The 21,855-nt window shown below is 39.2% G+C and overlaps 1 protein-coding gene across 1 annotated transcript; it reads left to right on the forward strand.

Annotated features, from left to right (window-relative positions):
- Positions 1-16,594: 16,594 nt before the first annotated feature.
- Positions 16,595-21,617, forward strand: LOC135473944 (uncharacterized). The gene is made up of 3 exons (XM_064753902.1): positions 16,595-16,756; positions 19,907-20,024; positions 21,357-21,617. The coding sequence occupies exons 1-3, from the start codon at positions 16,654-16,656 to the stop codon at positions 21,568-21,570; spliced, it is 435 nt and encodes a 144-aa protein (XP_064609972.1). The 5' UTR covers positions 16,595-16,653; the 3' UTR covers positions 21,571-21,617.
- Positions 21,618-21,855: the final 238 nt, after the last annotated feature.

A 21,855-nucleotide genomic window follows, 5' to 3' on the forward strand; every position in this document is an offset into this window, starting at 1 on the left:
GAATAACTAAAGAGCAGCTAGTTTGTTATTAGTTATTCGATTACCTATCTCACTGCTAGTTAGTTATTAGCTAATCGAATAACTAACCCGCTGTTGGTTAGTTATTAGTTATTCAAATAACTAACCCCCTCCTGGTTAGTTATTAGTCACTGTCTCAAATAACTAACCCGCTGCTGAGTTAGTTATTAGTTATTCCAATAACTAATAACTAATAGCTAACCTTCAGTCTCCAGGGGACAATGTGCGCCCAAACTGAAAAAAGAGCTCCTTGTCTCTGCTTTGGAAAACATCCATCAATACACGCATGGACGACCAGTGACCTTGCAGTCTGATCATAAGCCAACGAAAATGGCGATGAAAGAAAAAACTGTATCTACCAGCTCTGCCTCACGATACACTGCAACGCGTACACTGTTTTCACATATATGTGGAAGGACGTGATTCAGAAGTGTGATAGCCTGTAACAGTAGCAGCAATAGAAAGACATTTCACATTCACACAAGGTTCTAAATTGCACATAGGCTAAGATTGCAATTGATCTATTGTCCTTCCACGAAAAGGACAATGGGCCGTCGGTACTGTGTTATAGATTATTCTTTCAGCCTGTCGCCGATACTCGGCTATTACATGGACAAATCAGTCATACACTCCATACTATATCAAACATGCCACTGTTTTGAAGTGGCCACTGGATTGAAGAATATTTCACTTATACGGCGGTGGCCAGAATTGTATGACGGGAAGAAACCCACGACATTCCGCAAATTGCTGGAAGACCTTCACACGAGAGAGGACAGAATGTCAACGGACTACAATACATGATCACAATTGTGCGTTCATATTTATTTACTTACTTATATGCTTTGTGTTTGACACTGTATGCGCCACACCGGAGACATCAGACATTATACTTATATTCATGTAGTCTATAGTATATTTTCTGTTTGTGAGAGGGTAATCTCCACGTCTACCTATATCAATTGCTTTATTTTGGTATCTATCTCATTAGAGTTGCTTGAACAGGTTCGTGAGGGAATCAGAGTGTCTGTGGATAAACCACCAACTTCTGGCAAGTTACGCCTCGATACAGAGAGCTACATTCCGCAACAACTTCGTGGAGTGAATGAGTAAAGACACGTCACAGCTTAGGGCGCGCAATCTGATAGTAACGTGTTTGATTGGATAAAATTCTCAAGATGGCTACCTCGATTCACATCATCCGTTTGGGAGGTATGGTATTCGGTGAAATCTCATTAAAATAATAAAGTATGGTGTTTTTCAGAAAGCTTGAGTTTCCTGCTTTCGATTGAAATATGTTTTAGCCAGGCGCTGTCTTGGCTTTTAAACATGCTAAATTCTAATGTCGGTAACCGCTTTAGTATATGTATATAGCATAATTTATAATAGTATAATAATTAAAATTCATTAATAACATCTTATTTTTTATTGACTGTTCCTTAGTACATACAGTGTATTGCAAGTTTAAAGTCATATTCATCTTCCATCTCTTCAGGGTTAATTCTGGCAATATTCATGGGTTATTAGCATTCGAGATGAGTTCATGCAATACAAATACTACATTTCAACCAATGAGTGCTACAGCAAAGAAGTTGGTGTAGTCAATGGGATTATCCATCTTAAGTGTGCACCGCAGACGACAGTCACACTTGGAATTCTGTATGTGACTGAAGCGAATTGACGTTAGATTTGTGAAGGTGGTAAATTGTGACAGACAGAAAGTCAGTTCATTATCATAATACCAGAGCAAGACCTACAGCTAATCACTTGCAAATAATGTTTTCCTAGACAATGTCTGTTGTCTGTTTCTCAAATTCTTTGGAACCATTATAATTTCACATTAGATTATTATGTTTACGATATGTTGTTGTATTAAATCAAGCTGTCAGGTGCACAAAGTAGACCTGTATCCTTCGTTATTATCGTTGTTTCCATGGTAACATGGTTCCACAGAATTGTTTTATTTAGATTTATTACTATCGCATTATTAAAAATTCATTTTACCACATTTTTTGATCAGTTTTATTTTTTCATAACATTAATTATTTTGTTATTATATGAAAATAGTAACCCACAACAAAGAAACCTCAATGTAGTTGCACACTGACCGGAGTACAATAATGGCTCTAGGTTTTGTAAGGTCCTGTAGAGAATGGGATGCCACAGGGGATTGTTTTGTCACCCATTCTGTTTAATATAGATATTAATGATCTCCCAGAAGGGTGACGTAAACATAGCTATTTGACATCATCCTAGCCGACCAATGGAAACAACTATACTATCTCCTGGCGGGAAGTCATAAACGGTAAATCATAATTGACATGTGCACCTACACACCTATAGCTCTATATACAACAATCATGCGATTCGATGGCCACGCCAAAAAATGCAAAGATTATGTGGATTTCAAGTTTTACTGTAGAATTTGTCTAGCACAGTTAGTATCCAAAGTGATTAATCGTGATGTGACAGCCCAAACGCGTGATTTGAAGACGGAAATCAAGACTTCTAAGGAGCTCAAGGGCGCTTTCAACTTCTCCTTCCCTGACGTTGTTGTGGTAAAAGGAGAGGGATATGTCTGCAAACTATGTTCCGTGAGATTAAATAAATTAGAAAAGGCTATACCGACCGGTATGTTAGGACGGTCTGGTGTAGAGAGACTACAGGTGATGGAAAAAAAAAACACCCTTGTGAAATTGTGTCGACGTCAACCCCTGAACAGAAAGAGTTTTTTAGACTACAAAGAAAAATATTTTCGCAATGCTTAATAATTTGGCGAGACAATGAACAGATTAAAAAAGTGGACTTTTTAAAGTATCCATTAAGTGCAGTGGGCAATAAAATACCGCAAGCTCAAAAGTATTTTGAAGTCTTTTTTTTTAAGAAAAAGACGATGCCCTCTTAGACATACTGAGGAAGATGCATTCCGTAAGCCTTCTGAAAACATGCTACACACAGTAGATGACAATGACATAGGAAAAGCTTAATATGCCTTGCATGCAGATGATCTTTCTTTTTACATGTAGAGAGTCCTGTAATATTGTGTGTTTAACCTGGGACTATAATAGTCAGGGAAGGCTCAGGGCAACCACACAGAGACAAGATCGGCGAATCGCAAACGTCGCACTATGGAACAGAACGACATCAGGTATAAGGGTCTTAGTGTGCCACATAAAAAAAAAAACAATCCCATTTTCAACTCTAGCACGGATTCAACATGCTCTTCATGTCACTTTGCATCCATTTTGAATTTCAGCACCAAGGTTCGAGATCATGCTGGTGTCGGAGTGAGACGGTTGAGTGCCCAAGCAATCAGGAGACGTCTAGAAGCTGTCGAAGTACGTCCCAGGCGTCAGGTGAAGAAAGCCTTGTTGCTCCGCCGTCATAAGATAGCGCGTCTGCAGTAGGCGACAATCACGTTCGATGGACTAGACGGCAATGGGGCAAAGTTCTTTTCACCGACGAAACGCGTGTGTGTCTCCGTCACGTTGACTCTAGGAGACGTGTGTTGCGTCGGCAGGGTGAACAGCATGCAGAGTGCTGCGTGCAGCCAGTAACGGCCTTTGGTTGTGGCAGCGAAATGGTGTGTGCAGGCATCAGTTTGACAGACAAGACCGATCTGTTTCCTATCGAGGGAAACTTGAACGCTGCTAGCTACGTTGCTCAAGTTCTCAGACCGCATGTTTGCCTACGCAACCGCCGTTGGAGATGGATTTGTCTTCATGGACGACAATGTGCGTCCACATTGTGCAAGGATTGTGAATGACTTCTTCCAAACTGAAGGCATTGACCGGATCCAGTGGCCCGCGTGTTCTCGGGATCTCAACCCCTTCGAACATCTTTGGGATCAGTTGAAACAATCAGTCTGTCGTCGGGTTGGGATGGAGTCGACTCTTGACGATTTGAGACGCCATACCGCAACGTTGGATCGCACGCCTCATCAATACAATGCGAGCGCGTTGTCGAAATGTAATACAATCTCGTGGCGGCTACACGCGATAGTGATAATTACTGGTCACCGAGTGAAAATGATAGAATTCTGTGATAAAATAAAGAATTGCCTTTGAAAATCTGGTTGACTCCTTTTATGAAATTTTCAAAAGTCCACCGATTTTTACTTTGCGCATGCCCATTAGCGCACAACTACAACTGCACGTTAATCCTTGACACACCCACCTCTGCCGGATTACTGGAATAGTGTGTTCAAAAGTTCATTGCGATCTGGTACATACCACGGGAGATATCAAACAACGTTTTGGGGGGAACTTACTTTTGTTGCACTGTATATTACAAAAACAATTACTTTTGGTGCTGAAACTTTCTATTTCCCAAGTACAATGTCATATATAATAATAATAGTATCTTTATTTATCGAAAAAAGCAACAACATAGCCAATAATGCTGTCCCCGCAACTTTCCCAACCAGCAGGAGAAGTAGGGTAGTGGGAGACGGCCCATTACCGACCCTCTTCCTGCACCCCCTGCTGGCTAAAACCCCCTACACACACGAACAGAGAACAAACCACGTGAGTGAGAGATGGCCCCTTTTCCCATCCCGTTTTGTTTGAACAATGCACGTGTGCGCAAGAGTGTTACAGGGAACTAGCCTTACGAAAAGGTTTTCTATAGTAACACATCAAAGTATAAATTTTAAAAAATAATAAAAAAACTATAAATAAAAATGAAAAGTAGAAAAAAATATATATATATTTTAGGTTTAACATGTCACATTCAGACACTGAAACAAGGAAAGTTAAGAGAGATGGGACATCACCCCATGTACCAAGCAAACCTCAACACTTTTCTAAAATCAATGGAACTTTCAGAATCAGGAAACATGCGCATATAAGTCATGGACAAAATTTATGGTCATTTAGCACACATGTATAAACCAGAATACATAATTAGCTATACCACTGTGACGATGTGATCATGCTATCATGATAATATATTTGGAGATGTGTGAATATTTTGGGCTCATTTCATTTGTTTTTTAGACAAATGTTCTGCTGCAAGGAACAATTTAGAGCATTGATGTACATGTATACCACTTTCATTAACCACATATTAGCCACTTGGGCATAAGAAACAACATCTAGTCTCTTAGTTCATCAACATCATGAGAATGACCTCTTGGTCTGATGATCCAGAATCTGACGAACAACTGAGAACAGACGTTTGATAACTCAACCATGTCCCCATCCATTAAATTAAGGAAGAATGGTACATGAGATTATCTATATCAGCTTCCTCAAGTCCCTCATACTCTGCTTGCAATGCATGCAATCGAATGTTGAGATGTTTTCTCTTAGAAATTGATACTTTTCTCTGCAAAGTATCTGAATCGTCAATATCAGCACCAACATCTCTCATAATGGAATTTGTCACCTACAATATCCTCAAATTCGTAGTCCTCCCCAATATACGCTGCCGGTATGCCTCTCTTAATCAGAGTTTTAACTTGAGACTTCATAAGGCTCACCAGGGGAGACACAACGATAACAATAGTTTTGTTGGCGTTGTTGGTGTTGGCATAAGGTTACCATTGTCAGCGCCTGGAAGCACAATGATTTCCCTGCTCCAGTCTTCCAAAACACAAAAACATCTTTTCCCTGTATAACTGCTTCCGACACTGTCTCTGATATGTGTGCAGCTCCTTTATCCCGAATTTCAGAAAAACCAGAGCCTTGAGTTCTCTGCTAATTTCCTCGTATTCGTGTTCTCTGGTCGACATCTTACTTTTGCCAGTTCTTGCTTGATGATGAAAATTAATGAAGACACACCCCCCACATCAACTAATGAAAATTTGTAGTCTTCCGCGAAGGCTTTTTTTCTCGTACGTTCATTGGCTAACACTGATTACATCACTGTCCACTTGTATCCAAATCGTGTATACCACAATGCAAAAAACACTCCAAAATCTCTGTTCATTTTAACAGAAAGTCCGTTGTCTGAGTGATGCTAAAATGTATTCTGTGTTATATTCAACATAATATCCTGTCAGTCTAATAGAATCCTTATGTTGAATTAACAGAGTATTTGTGCTCTATTTAACAGAATAATCTGCTATAATAACAGAATACATTCCAACATCACACAGACAACAGACTTTCTGTTAAATTTAACAGATGTTGTTTCAGAGTAGTTAATAAGTTGTCGATAACCTAAATGTGTATCTCAGTTGTGCTGACTTATAGATTCCTACAACTTTCACATCTATTTAATCATTTATTCATGCGTGTAATTGTTTTTCTAATGATACAACCCTGGAATAGAAGTCAAACACGATCATCTAGTGTTTGATATACTTTAATGGTATGTGTCTTATCACTCGCATCCAGCTCTTGTGTTCTCCATTTTCTGTGGTTTGAATGGCCAGGGCACAGTTGTTCAAAAGTGTATTAGCGGTTAAACCACGAATTAACTTTAGTCAGAACTAAAGTGCCATTAGTTTTGTATTAGGGCAAAACTGGCATTAAGATTAGGCTGTGCTTAACTTTTAATACACTTTTGAACAACAGACCCCAGAGGAAGTTTCTTCTTTATATTAGGCGTAAATCTATTTGCATTTGGTGACGATGTTGGGGCAATGTGTTATGACGGGTTCAAGAATCCCTTCTTATAAAACAAAAATGTACCTTTTACAAAATTTACAGGGACCGATTAATTGCTCTTTAAAGAAGCTAAAACGGATATTTTGGGGGGAAAAATCCATTTCAGCTAATTAAATAAAATTTTCTCTATCTATAAAGAATAGCTCAAACATGCTGGCTATCTTTCCGGCCGTACGTGGAAAGTCAGCCACTAACCTGCGGATGGTCGTGGGTTTTCCTTACCAACCGTCGAGCAGTAAGGACCGTTCCAGACGAATAATCGCAAGGCCACTTCCCACATACACAAACCACCAAAGAGCTAAGAAAGTACTGAAAGGATACGAAAATAGGACGGAATCTATGGAAGGCGAACACCACCAAAAAGGAAATCTCTCAAATGAAATAAACATCTCCCAAACGAAACAAGCATCTCCCGAACCGAATAGGTATCGGCAGCCAAACCGAACAAACGTCTGCCAAACTGAACAGCCATCTCCCAAGTCAAACAAGCATTTCCGGAACTGAATAAACATCTCTCAAACCAAAAAGCGTCTTAAAAATCAAGCGAGCATCTCCCATATTGAATAGACATCTCCTACACCAAATAAGCATATGTCAAGCCAAAGAAAGACCCGCCGTATAAGCATCTTCCAAAACGGAATAATCATCTGCCGGATAAAGCTTATTGAAAGAAACAACTTGGGCCAACAAAAATAGGGTGTTGTTTTCCAACTAAAACAGGGGAGGTAATTAACAGGACTGGGTAAATGAGTTCAGTAATCAAACATTGCTAACCCGCTCGGTCTTGTGAGACAATCTATAACGAAATCTCTTTAATTATACATACAACACTATATTTAATGCGCTTAAAAGTGGCTCACCATGCAATTAAATTCAGATGTTTGCATGTCCCTACCATTTTAATTTCAATAGACGTATTTTACTGGGGCGGGGAATAGGTTATGGTTCGGGTCTTTCTACATTTAATTTGTGATTACTGTACACAGAAGTTCATGTATATTGCTGCTATTTTGTATTACTTCATTCATTATTGTTAGCCTTGGACTGCTCCTTTCGATATGACAACAATTAAACTTTACTTGGTTGTTGATGATATGTAGATGACTCTTGGATGTATAAGTCACTATATATGCAGAAACATGCTATATTAAAAGGGAAAAGATCGCTCGAAGACCACAGAAGTATCTGGGTCTATTTTAAAGACATTTGAAGTTCTGTATCTTTAGCTTCACTCCGACAGGACTCTCCCTGTCTCAGTTTGCATCTGTAACACATTGTTGAATATTTACACTGTTGACATCGATTACCATTTCTAACTTCCAAACATTATTATAGGAACATTACACAGATACCAGGATTATTATAACAACATTCCAAACAGTAGCCTATGTGCGGTATACCCTGTAACCCAGAAAAAAGTAATAAAACATTGTTCCAAATACTGTCTTTACTTATAAAAAGAACATCAGATACGCTGCAACAATATAAATATTTCGCCGCGATGCAGTGTTGTGTGGTCGTCGTCAATCCCGGGCTAACCTAGTTAGCACATACCGACACCGTCTCATTTCTAGGCGGAAATCTCAAATAAACGAACTTTGCGGTTACTGGATCACTGCTTGTCTTGTTAACCCGGACATGAGGTTTGCTAAAACCCCACTCTGTCGCAGTCTCTCAGACACGGCTCGTAAGAAATATGGCCTGGGCTGGTGCGAGACGACAATTCGATACGACAATTATGACCAGGCAGAGGGTCCTGGGGCGTAATAATTAACGTAATAGTGTACGGCGCGACATATAAGGATTACACCCAGAGATACAAGATGATATATCGTCAATGTTTGAACCATAGTAGATTGAAAAAGCCTTGTCTTATTGTATTCATCACGCAGGGTCTTGAGTTTATCTCACAAATGATAAATATACACCTGCTATACAGGTAAATAGGCAGTCAAGCAGAAAACCATTGCCGGTAGCCTACTAGGGCCTGTCTTTCAATGAATTCTGTGCGCAGTGTATAAGACTGTGTTCTCGGCTATTGCCGATAACATAATATTGTTTTAGATAAGCAAAGGATTTACACTCGCACAGACACAGGTGAACGGCTCGGCCAACCGAAAGATGGTTTATAGGCTAGATACAATTTTAACCAGGCGTAAAGAAATCGTTCATCGTTCATAATTACAGACATTATAGTCTTTTAAATCTGGCTAAATGAATGATAAGTAATTCACTTGAAGATGAATTCTTAAGCAGCGGTCTTCACAACCAAGAAAACAGATGATATGGCTAAATAGGTGACCTTCCTAGAAACAGTATTCCACCTACAGATAAACATGATGTCATTGGGGTTGTAACTTACAGATATGTTAAAACATTCATTCGAACTGGTTCAGATTCTTACAGATATGTTAAAATATTCACTCGAACTGGTTCAAGTTATCCTCAAGTGCAAAGTTTTCTACTAGTCTAGTTCACAAATTCTCTCTCATCTATTTGCCATCTATAGCAACACCTTAGATCAAACAGGCCATCTCATAGCTCAAGTGACAAGTGGAAATGAAACCATTACCGGTAGCCTACAATGCTGGTCAACTAAGGCCTGTCCTTCAGTGAATTCCGTGCGTAGTGAATAAGATACTGTTCTCGGGTATTGCCGGTAACATAATATCGTTTTAGATAAGGAAAGATAGACTTGCACAGACAACAACTCGGTCAACCAAAACACGGTTTATAGGCCAGGTACAATATCAACCTGGGTGGCCAACAGATCTGCCAAAGACTATTTACTGATGCTCGACCCGTACTACTTTGCTGTTCATTAGAAATCAAGTTATCGTTGTTAGACTGTTCAGTACATACTTTTAATTTAAGTGCGGTAACACTTCCGGTCAACGTCATTGTATAATCCTTGCGATATAAACGCACCTGTCAGAATGTCAACACTCTCTATAAGAGTTAAGCTGATAAATCGTGTTAAATGTTGTAAAATGGGATTGCCCCCACCTTCATACTATTAAATCGAGTAATGACTACATGGAAGGTACATAATGTTAGATTAAAAGACATAAAATGCCTTATATACACAAAAGAAGTGTTGTCTGACGTAATATAATCGTACATTACTGCACTGTCTCCTTATATAAACCGCAGAAGGCTTAACCTATCATTCTGAATGTTTTCACACCTCTACCACTGTCACCATGTTGGAATGAGTATGATTAAATCTGTATACAGCATTTCAATTTTAGGAAAGTATTCAGTTTAAAACCAAATCAATGTATCAGGGTGACAGCAGGTTTGAATATTTTCTAATAATGTAGTGCAGTATTCAACATGAAACTCTTATCTCACAACAACAGACGTGAGCAGATGTGACACGGCTCAGCGATATGTAGTATTGCATAGGTCTAGACTGCACTGCACCCTGCGGCATCTACAAAGTGCTGACATGAAACAGCCCACACGGCACTGAAAACCACCATGCAGATCCGACCCATCTGAACGTCCTGCCATTGCTGCGTAGTTGTATACGGATAATATTCTAGGGCGTGAGGAGAATGCAAATGAATCTCTATGCAGACTGATGATGAAGATGACTGTAGTTTTATGGCGACGGGCTCCATTGTATTAAATGGTGTGCGCCAAGCCATTGGTATATATGTTCAACACAACATATCTATTATAGCTACACTAAATGTACCCACCCTGACGAAAAACACAACGAAATATCTGTTTGTAAATATTCTTAACACTTCTGTATAAATAAAACTGGTCCAGTGGCACAGCTGGTACATCTAGGCGATGAAAATAATTTGCCAGGACAAATCACTTGAGTTGTTATTTAAATTTAATATCTTTTCCATACACAGAGGCTGTCTTATATTTAAAATACACATGACTTACAAATATAAATGAAAACCATTAGGCTGACTCCACAATTCACCTGATGGATTATAATGATACATAATGCATCCCCATATACTATAACTCCACTGATTATGACCTATACCAAATCAGACTAAACCATTCAAAAGCAAAACAAGAAACTAAACCACCCATAACCATGAAAATATCCGTCATTATGAATCTACCAAAGACACATGTACGTGGGCAGGGTATATAACTGGATCTAAGTAAAACATAATCAATGTCTCCCATGCGAATAGGTGTACATTATGTGCATATTGGTATACCTTAATAAAGATGTACAACACTCATACGCTGGTAACCACAGTTAATAGGGCCTACCCGTATGTTACCTATAAGGCGATAATAAACAATGTTGCCTATGTTAGATTAATTTAATATACACATATATGGCATGACCTGATCTAAGCTTGAATAGAACTTAAGTTTGGCCACTCATATAAGACGTTCCAAAGTTTAGATTGTTTCAGCACCTTGATGAATTAGTATGGACCCATGGTACTAAAATTTCAGGCAGAATGACAGACCGGCTAAGTATATAGACAGGATTACCCAGTAGGTGGCTACAATTGGAGGGTAAACTGAACCATATAACATACGCCTTCATCTAAACTACTGCATGGACACCCATCAAGAACACTTACTAAATAAATCGCGTCTCAAACTGCCCAGAAATGATAATGCACTGTACCAACTGTTTTTACATTATTGCTTCGATATCAACTAGCTCACTGAAGAAGAACGCGACCGAGATAGCTCGGCTCCGAAATCGTATTGTTCGAGTTAAGACAAACTGTGTCCGTAACCAACTGAAAATGGCCTTCTTGGCCAAACGATTCCGGCCTGTTCAAGAAGCAGACCTGATATTATTTGTGGATGAGCCTAAATATAGATAGAAATGGTTTCCACATTAGTTTCCTTTGTGGATGTTAATTTACAATAATTCCTGCCTTGCTGAAACTTACATACAGCCTGTCGGTCATAGCGTCTTCACACCGGACCTAAGAGATCTATCGCGAAAGTTTACTATAGAGGCATTAACGTACAAAGCTCGAGAGAATCGTTAAGTTCATCCTCGGCATCCTGAAGAATTGATCCCAATTCTTGCTCTTCTCCTGCTGCGCCCTGAGGAGACTCCACGCCCTGGTCTGTTGCTGGTTTGCTAGACTTGCGATGGTGAAGCTCAGGCACTATCTGCTGTTTGTGGCTCTCCACAATTTCTTTTGACTGTGGATCAGTCAACCTTTGGCCGTTGACATACACGTCAACGGACACCTCGATGTTTTCACGCGAAATCTGGATATCTTTGCAGAAGTGTATGCATGACTTTCTTGGAAGTTTTGCCTGCTGAGTCAGTAGACTTCAGGTAAAAGAACTGTGATTAATATTAATACATCGCAGCGTAGTTAATTAGGAGTAGACATTTTTCGAAGCTCTACATGTGACATTGTTTCTCACAAAAATACACAATCATAATAACATAAACATTACATAGGTAATGTTAAATGTTTCATTTTAACTATACAGTTGTTTTTGTATGAAAATTTTTCTGATATAAACAGGAAGGTCATCTGAAAATTGATCGGCTCATGGATGCCGAACACCAGATCGGGTCACGGAGTTAATCCTTCATTAACCTTAAGCCTATCGCAAATGTAAACAAGATTGAAATTTACGATTGAGTCCACGATTGAACTCTAGTCATTGGATGAGATAAGTTGTTTTGCCCTCCGCCTTTCAGATCCCCATCGTTTACTCATTACATGGTATGGACGTGTTAAACTTCTTAATGGTAGAAGCCGTAAAGCAATTATGGCATCAAATTATACCACATAGTTTTAGCAATTTGGGTCTTAGGTAGAATATCATTCTATTCCTGTTTTCCTTAAAGAAATGGGAAGGTTTGGTATCTGTAGAACTCTAGACCTCCGCTCGACCTTAAACTGATTCGATTTTACACAACTTGCAGTCGATATCGAAGTGTTTGGGGATATATTTGTTACATTCAGCGTGTGAACTATAGGTTTAGCGGACAAGTGTATGGAGAAACGACTGCATAAATATATGCTGTTCATTCAAACTTTTAAAAAAAATATAACACGTGTTGTTTCAACATAGGTAACGTTCCTGCATATAGACTAGTTTGTCTGATGACCTATTGTATCTTAGACATGTTGTATCTATAATGTTTGTTTTCATGGAAAACATATAGGTTCTGTGTTGTACTCCTCCTAAACTTTCAAAAATGTATTTTTGATTTTAACGAACAAGTCCATATTGAATATTTTTCCTTGTAGTATTTGGAAACACTTGTGCCTGTCATTAGTTTTATCTAGTTTTACAGTGAATTTAAAGTGTCTTGGGGGAAAAGTCATTCACTCGGAACCGGTCCGATATAGTTGTACTGGAAAATATCATTGCGCACCATGCTATCCACAACAATCTCTCCTGCTAGCGTAAATCGAGGTAATGTATTACGAATTCAAAGGATGGATGTTGAGTAGTCTACACCGATAGTAGTTTAATCCGTTCAGTATATTTGCGTGGATGCTAATGTCTCGCGCCGTACGCTACGCAGGCGCGTAATTAATACGCCCCGGGCGCTAGGCTTGGTTATAATTCGAATTGTTGTCCCGTGCCAATCCGGGTCGTAATTCTTACGCGCTGGGTCTGGGTGATGGCGAGAAAGGAAAGGTTATACCGCCTTTTTCGAGCAACAAAGTATCATACTCATTGCAGAATATAGAACTTTCAAGGACCAAGGGTACTATAGGGAAATCTTGTCGACTGATTGGTTCAGTGAGGCGAGAAAAAAAGACAGTATATGCTAAAATAAAACAAACACTACCGTTTGCATACACACTAAACACTTAATTTCTAATCTATTATATTATATTGATTTAAATTCTACTGAAAAAAGTTTAACCAGGCGATCAGCTTTCTCCAAAAGGCTGTCAGTGTGCTTGGTGGCGGATCGCCCATCGTATAAAAAAAACGTGCAACACCCATCATCGTTGGAGAACAAAAAAGACCTCGGTTTCTTCAATGATACTTGTTCTATGAACATTGTTTCTTTTACATAGCCTAGTTCGGGAGATGCTTATTCGGTTTAGAAGATGCTTGTTTGCCAGACCTTTATTCCACTTGGGGGCTGCTTATATGGCGGACCTTGCTTGGTTTGGGAGACGCTCGTTTGGTTTTGCAGATGCTTAATCGGTTTTGGAGATGCTTGTTTGGTTTGGGAGATACTAGTTTGGTTTAAGAAATGCTTATTCGATTTGAGAAATGCTTGTTTGGTTTGATAGATGCTTATTTGGTTTGGGAGATGCCTATTTGATTTGCAAAATGCTTATTTGATATGGCCGTAAACGCTTACTTGGTTTGGGAGATGTTTATTTGGTATGGCCGTAGACGCTTATTCGGTTTGGGAGAGTCTTTTTTGGTTTGTGAGATGCTTATGTGGTATGGCTGTAGAGGCTTATTTAGTTTGGAAGATTCTCATTTAATTTGGGAGATGTATTTTTGGCTCTGTTCGCCTTCCACAGGAATCAGGCAAAAAGAAGCAGTCAATAGTTTTCCATCGTGTACCATGGTAGAACATCAGTTGATTGCAACTGTTCATATATCCAACGTGGCGATCTAATTCAACACTATGAGTATATAGCCCCTAGCCCCGGTTAAGGCAGAATTAAACGCAACCATGAAGAAGAGCGCCACCGATTCTGGACGCTCTGTCCACATTTACTTACAAGAGAATTATACACATTGTAAACCTTAAGAAAGTTGGAGCGTTTGAGGGAATAACCTTGACACACTAGTTTTTGCCGTACTAACTTGTTACGTTTAATGAAATCGTCACGCAACACACAGGATCTAACAATTCAGTGCTATAGGGCGAGATATGTACACGCCATATGCAGCAGGTAAGAATAATTTACGATGTTAAAATTGAGACTATCTATCTTGTCATCGAGTCTGCGAGAGAACAACCAGTTTTGGTCTTTGTACATATATAGGTCCAGATAAGATGTAGCATCTGGAGAGTCTGTGATTTCCTTCAAATCCAGCGAAGGTTGGTAAATATCTCTCTCAGCCTTTGCTATATATGGATTGTTTAAAGCCGGCAGATCATGAATATACCGTTTTATGAATGTGAAAGATGAGTGATGGTGAGGATTACTCCTTAATAGTTTCTGCATATAGTGGTATTTATATGAGAACAGGAATAGGTCGGCCAAACGGGACTTAAAATTTGTACCCATCGGAATACCTATGCACTATTGATACATGGTTTCCCCGAATTTCACATTGATGTTATTAATGAGAAATTCAAGCAACTCAAAGAACATGGAAAGATCCCCCGCATGCTAGTCCTTGTATGCAAAGGAACTGAAGAAGACTTTGTAGCCTCTGACGTTAATATAGCGGTGGCCGGTAAAACACCAATCAAAACAATAAATAAAATGAAGAACAGGTCAAATTAATGCCTCTCAGAAAATACCAGGCTCGTACCATTTATAGTATTAAAACTATTCTAAAACTTTGTAAGACTTTTTGAAAAGCTCTTTAAAAAGTTGTAACCCAATTTGCATTCTAAATTTTAAAGTAAGAACAATTATTCGACTGGATTAGCGCTAATCGATTTATTGCCAGAAAAATCTCGCCACCTTATGGGTGTTACACGCTGGGGTGCCTGGAGTAAAGCACTGGCCTGTTGCATGTTGCTTACGAACTCTCTCAGGTTTAAAGTACACATTTGGCATTGGTGGAAAAGAAGTGGTTTTCAACGAATGTTATTCTGCTCAAACGGCCAAACTGCTTATTCATAGCCTTGAGCATCTGGGTTCCTGACAAGCACAAGGTGATAAATAACATGCAGCTAAATGGACGAAATGTTGATATCTGCAGATTTCTAAAGTTTGAAGTACAACAGGCCAATGAAATTTGAAGTTTAGGCAAATTCTGATTACTTTTACAAAAATTCTTACCCAAAAGCTGTATTTTTCATTGTTCAGGCTAAAATTGTACTCAAGCCGTATCTGGCGTGGGTTAAATTCAGTTTGTCTTCACCTCCAGTACTCCAGTCACCTGACTAAAGAGTGTGCTGATGATTGGCTCAGAGCTGCTATGACACCATTTCAGAACTATGAATTGTCACTATAAGGCTCATTGGAAGGGGGCAGGCTGGGGGCTGGTTTGAATCCACACCTCAAGTATTGTGAGCTCATGAATAACATTGAATAATGTAATGAGTGCATAGCTTTTACTCCGTATCCAGGCTTTGCATGGGAGCTCATTTGCCGGTTCATTCTACTGGCAGAGATCTATGCCCATTTAGTCCACAAAGATCGGACTTGAACTATGTTCACGATTCCACAACTGCGGGCGAGATCTGAATTAATCCCGTCTGCAGAAGTTCTCGCCAGAACGCGATTGATGATGTTGCAGATCGGTATCAAACGAATAAAAGGCCGGAAATTACATGGCGCGGTCTGTATTAGGGAACGATAAGCCTCAGACGACAATTAATCTTCTGTTGACAAATAAGATATTAACGCTCAATGGCTCTGAGTTGACGCTTCTCCCTCAATGCAAAGCCTACTGCATGGGAAAGTGCCCACAGGGTCTGTTGAGAAGAGCCTTGAGAATAGCGGTACCTTTTTAAAATCCTTGATATGACCCCATCTGGGTTTGATCTCAAGTCTCTCGCGTTTAAATTGACAAAATACTCGTTTTTTGAGTGGTGGCAAAACTGATTATATTACTGCTACAAACTATTATGCTATATATACGGGTCTGCCAGCGGATGGTCGCTGTTCTCTTATCCCAACAAAATACTTTTGTTAGTTTAACGGTGTATTGTGTCGCCAATCATTTCGGAAAACAAATTATTGTCTTAAATTTAGCAGATTACTTTTTAGAGTGTATAAGTGTGCCTGACTGTCATGCGTTATGACAGCCCAGCTCTCTTGATTGGTGGGATAAATGTGTTACATGCTGACACGTATATAAAAGCGCACGTGAGGCACTTGTGCGTTACTACAGTTAAAGTCTCAGTTAGTGTTAGTGCAGTTAATGCTCAGAGTCTCAAATGACGACCAGAATGTCAAGATTCTTACTGACCCTGGCTGTCTCCGCAGCTGCGTATGTCGTTCTCACATCAGCGGCACCACAGAGCGTTCTACCGACTGACGGTAGGTTATTGCAATTTACCCTTTAGTTATTCAGCTTTTCATTCATGAATTTACATATCATGCATGCTGTCTATTATAATGGTGGTTACCCGGCGTAATTATCCTAAGTGGGCGAACATATACCGATACTTAAGCTTTCTTGTCGACTGACAGTTTATTTGCTTATAAGTTTGATTTGTGCCGTACTCAAGAATATTTCCACTTATACCAGCAGTTATTGTGAGCAGTTATTTACTCCAATCTATTAAGAAAAGTCATATTTACTCTCACCCACTGTGAAGGATTTTTACTTGGTTTGGAGATATCACCTTTCACGCCATTCGACATCCGTCATTTGTACTCCATTTTCTGTACGCAGCACTTTGTGAGCTTTTGTTTCGCCACTTGCTGTTTGTTGGAGACGTTGTTTTGGAGTTTGAATAGCTCATTGTCTCTTTGGGCCGTTAGGTACATATCATCCCAGTTTATCCTGAAAGTGGCATTGTGTATATTTCCGAGGAAACATACATCGACAACTCGGTATCACGGACGCTACTGTTCTGTAATGCAAATGAAATTAATATTGTCAGAAATTTGAAACTCACAAAAAGCAGCAGTAACGGTATAAGAATAGATTCCGTAAAAATCATAGCAGAATATATAAAAACTATGTACGTCACAATTATTCGTTCCTGTACTTACGTATGTGTATGGCGGCTGATATCCGTTGTATATAGGCAAGGAAAGGCGGTCTACACACACACATGTACAATATAATGGTGAGCCTTGTAGAACGACTTGGATAAATATTTTTGGATGATGGCAGTGAGCATGACAGACTCCACCAAGGTTTCAATGTGCGAGTTCAACTCCTTCAACTGTCCAAGTAGGCCTAATGCGAAATACCGATCCTCAAGGAAAGATTTCTCGTTCTACGGCCTGATTTCCACTTAAGTATATGGGTGTTAGTTTAGCTGTTCGTTTTAACTTGTCGTCCACAATCAGCTAACTGTAAAATCAGTCATACTCACTATCAAAATTGCCTTTCGCCAGTGGCGTGCAGCACCACATTCTCTTAAGATGGATACGTCCAAGTTTTGGCAAATAAAATAGAGTTGGAATACTTTTTCTTCCAGATACGCTGTTTACATGTTTACAGCATGGACCTAGGACTAATATAACAGATATGTTATATTAGTTCCAGCATGGAATGAGCCTGAAAGGTGCGGCATGTGGCTATATCGTTATCGCATAGTGTCATATGCACAAAATACATGCACAGTGGCTGCCCGGTTAGAACAAGCTCAACCAATAACAAAGCCTAACTATTTCTGCGAATGAACTACGGCCGAGAGGTTAAGATACTTGTAAACGAGATAGGGCTTACGTGTACGTTTTGTGCGCGTGAGCCTGGCAAACTCGAGTCGTTACGACGGAACACTGTTAAACTACTTGAACTACACGAGTTGCGTCCCCGAAATAAATTACACCAATCCTGTATTTTTATTAAGTCACTACTGATACATATTAAGAATGGAGCAAACAGACCGCTGTTTACATGTTTACAGCATGGACCTAGGACTAATATAACAGATATGTTATACTAGTCCCAGCATGGAATGAGCCTGAAAACTGCGGCATGTGGCTATGTCGTTATCGCATAGTGTCATATGCACAAAATACATGCAGTTGAAAAATTACATTTTCTTCACAAAAGTTTTACATTTTGCAAGAAAATTTCAATACATATGATACACTAATGCTTCCCGAGTAGGTCGTTTTTACGTTTATTTCACACCCAAGTGATAAAACCCCTAAATATTGACTTTGAAATGTATGACGAGTAATTATCTCTCAGCTAATAAAAAGCGAGCAGTCGGTGCCACCTAGATTTACCAAACCTGACGTCATACACAAATAAGGATGACGTCACTTGTTACTCGTAGGTCGTTCACGGGTATCTTAATCTCTCTGCTGTAGTTTCTTAACATCGGGATCTGAAGCCATACTGCCATGAGGTCAAACAGCTACAGCAGATAAAATAAATTTCGTTTATTATTGTTACATTATACTAAAACTTGAAAAGAGTTTCAAAAATCTAAGGGTTCAGAGCATGTAGTTGACGTAACTGTTGTTGATCTTGGTCAAAATTGCCACTTGTTTCGAATAAATGTAACCTTACACGAGGCAATGGGTTCCTTGTGTTGAAAACAATCTTTGGAGTTCAACATTATGAAATAGAAGAAGTATTCTAACTGCATTTTCCTTTTAATAATACTGACGTCCAACGTATTAATGTGAAGAGATGGTCGTCTTATGTGTCACTCACAGGCAATATTGATAGTTTCTAAGACAAACACGGGTGGGGTCATAACAAAAATGATGCTTGATACTGCTTCTCTTGGCGCTCAGTACTGAAAGATTACAACAAGGAAAGACTGGTTCCGGTATTGTGTCTGGTGTTTCCGTCATGATACTTCACTGGTGGTAGCGGCATGGATTTGTCGTGTCACAAGAAGACACAACAGGCCTATATGTACTTGTAAGTCTCCATGACCGAGGTGGTCGCTGTGAATTAGTCGAGTTCTTGCTGACTTCCTCTAAGCCATTTTGAACATCTGAAGAACATGGGTTTTTGTGTGAAAACCCATCATGTCGGAGGCATTGATTTGTGACCCCATCTGAATGGCTGGTGTCACTATCGGGATAATTAGCCTGTACACTCGGTGCGTGGGGGCAAACGATTTGACGCGTGTGGGAAATACAGTAATGACCATGTTCGAAATGACAGTGTGACTATTGATTCTAACGGCAGGGGAACTGCATTTTTTGTTTCATTTCACAGAGTATGTTTATCTCAAGACAGATATTTTTTAAATAGATTTGGATATATGTTGGTCGATCTCTAAGGACAATCTATGTCCCTCTGGAACTGTTTAACGCCATCATACAGATTATAGACCATGAATTGGTACCAGAGAAATATCGATAGCAACAGACAACTTTGGGTGAATATTTTTTTTTTTATCCATTGTTGAAATCTTGGACTGGACGGTAGAGCAAAATTGTTCTAACATTTCTTTTTCTCGTTTCCCATAAATCTGGTCAGTGCTATCAATCTTCAAAATATATTTAAGTCCATACGATAATTACTACTGATATCTTTTACAGGTAATTGCTGGACAAATGGCACACACTATGGAGACGGGAGAGGGAACGCCACAAGTCTGCCAAGCTGCTGGGTCGCCATATGTAACAACAAAGAAAAGAGTGTCACAGTATCCACTCCGTAAGTATCGCGCAAGAGGTACTTACGTACCTCGTCCCACCCCCACGCCTCGCCCTCAATTTTTCCTCCTCCGTGCAAAGTGAGTTGGGATCATTATATGGTGGCTGTCTATAGTCACAGCGTCAGCTCCAGATATCAAGAGGAAACCGGACTTAAAGGATTGATGAAAGGTAACTGCGAGGGCCCAGTATTTAAGTATGTAAAATGAAGTTAAACACAGTTTATTTCCTTTTTTCATTATTTAAGCCATATAATGGAAAAGCCGGTTTATCAATACTTTCCGTCATGTATCGAAATTTTCCGAAATTTCATGCACGGAAGAACAGACATAGTTTCCCGATCCACCGTCCTAGGTCACAACCTACATCACCAACTGTCGGGATGATTTGAGGAAGTTGATAAAGTACTATATTTAAAGCCATATTTACACCTTTAAAAGAAAGCTGGGGAAATAATTCGTAATTCTACATGCTAAGACATCTCATAAACAGCATTAAGAGTTCAAGAAGCATTACGTTTCGTGAAATCCTTCAATGTCGAGTCGAATTACACCAAGGCGATATCAAGTAGCGAACTGTAGCTCGCCTACTTACCTGGTATAAGAAATCCTTGTCCTATATACCGGTTGACCATCTTATAAACACACTTGGGGCTATTAAGGGGTTTTACGTCGTACTTAACAATTTTTCAGTCATATGACGACGAGCATTCATTAGTGAAGTAAACCACACTGTAAATCTAATCTTCTAATCTGACGTAATACTTCTGTATTATCATATTTTCTGTGTGATGAGAAATATAATTAGGTTATTGCGGTAAAGTAGTTTGTTGTTTATGACACGCTTCTTCTGTTATCCGAACAGAACACTTTATTAATGTTAACAGGGTTACGTTGCCATATGAATAGCATAACATAACATTGTGTTGTATTAGACCTAATAAAATGTAGTGAAACATCATGCAGAAAACATAATATTGTGTCAAACCGGCGTAACAAATTACTCCTTACACAACATTATGTTAAATTTAACACATTAGGTTTTACACACTATTATGAAAATTTAGCATTACTTTTTACACAACATTATGTTATATTTAACACATTGATTTTTACCAAATATTATGTCCAGTTTAGCAGAATACTTTAAACACGACATTATGTTAAATAGAAAACATTATGTTGATAGATTATTTTTTACAAAATATTACGTTCTTTTTTAACAGATTACCACACAATAGTATGTGTTAAATCTATCACATTAGTTTTTATACTATGTAATGTTAAATTGAACAGATTAGCTGTTACAACGTAGCCATTTGTTTCATTACCAGGTGTACAGCGGAGCCAGACATCATATACGGGAAAGAGGAGTTGACCAGGCTGATTAGTCGTTACTGTTACCCCTCCGCCCGTGGGGAACTCCCGGGGAACCAGTGCTGCGGGGGTTATCCAGTTTGTGCCTATGAGGGAAAGAACAAGGGATATTTTAACATGACTAATTACCTTAAGGTCAAGCATGATTTGCAACACGGTGGCAACAACTAGTACTAAACTACAGACACATCGAGCATAAATAAAAGTAATGCACTGCGTGACAAGACGTTCGTATTTCTTTATTTATTAAATTGATGTTTAACGAAACAAACTCCAGAATTTTCACGTAATATTTGATGGTTGATTATTGTACGGCTGGAGAAAAGGCTGAGTGGCCGTTGTAAACGCCTGAACTTTGACAAGATATTGACACACTCTCCCACTTGTGACGTACACACCTACTCGCCACATTAAAGGAAGACCAAGCTAGACGGCCTCGGACCCCCATTAATTTTC

Source organism: Liolophura sinensis, chromosome 8 (assembly GCF_032854445.1).
Source record: "Liolophura sinensis isolate JHLJ2023 chromosome 8, CUHK_Ljap_v2, whole genome shotgun sequence".
Lineage (NCBI taxonomy): Eukaryota > Metazoa > Mollusca > Polyplacophora > Chitonida > Chitonidae > Liolophura > Liolophura sinensis.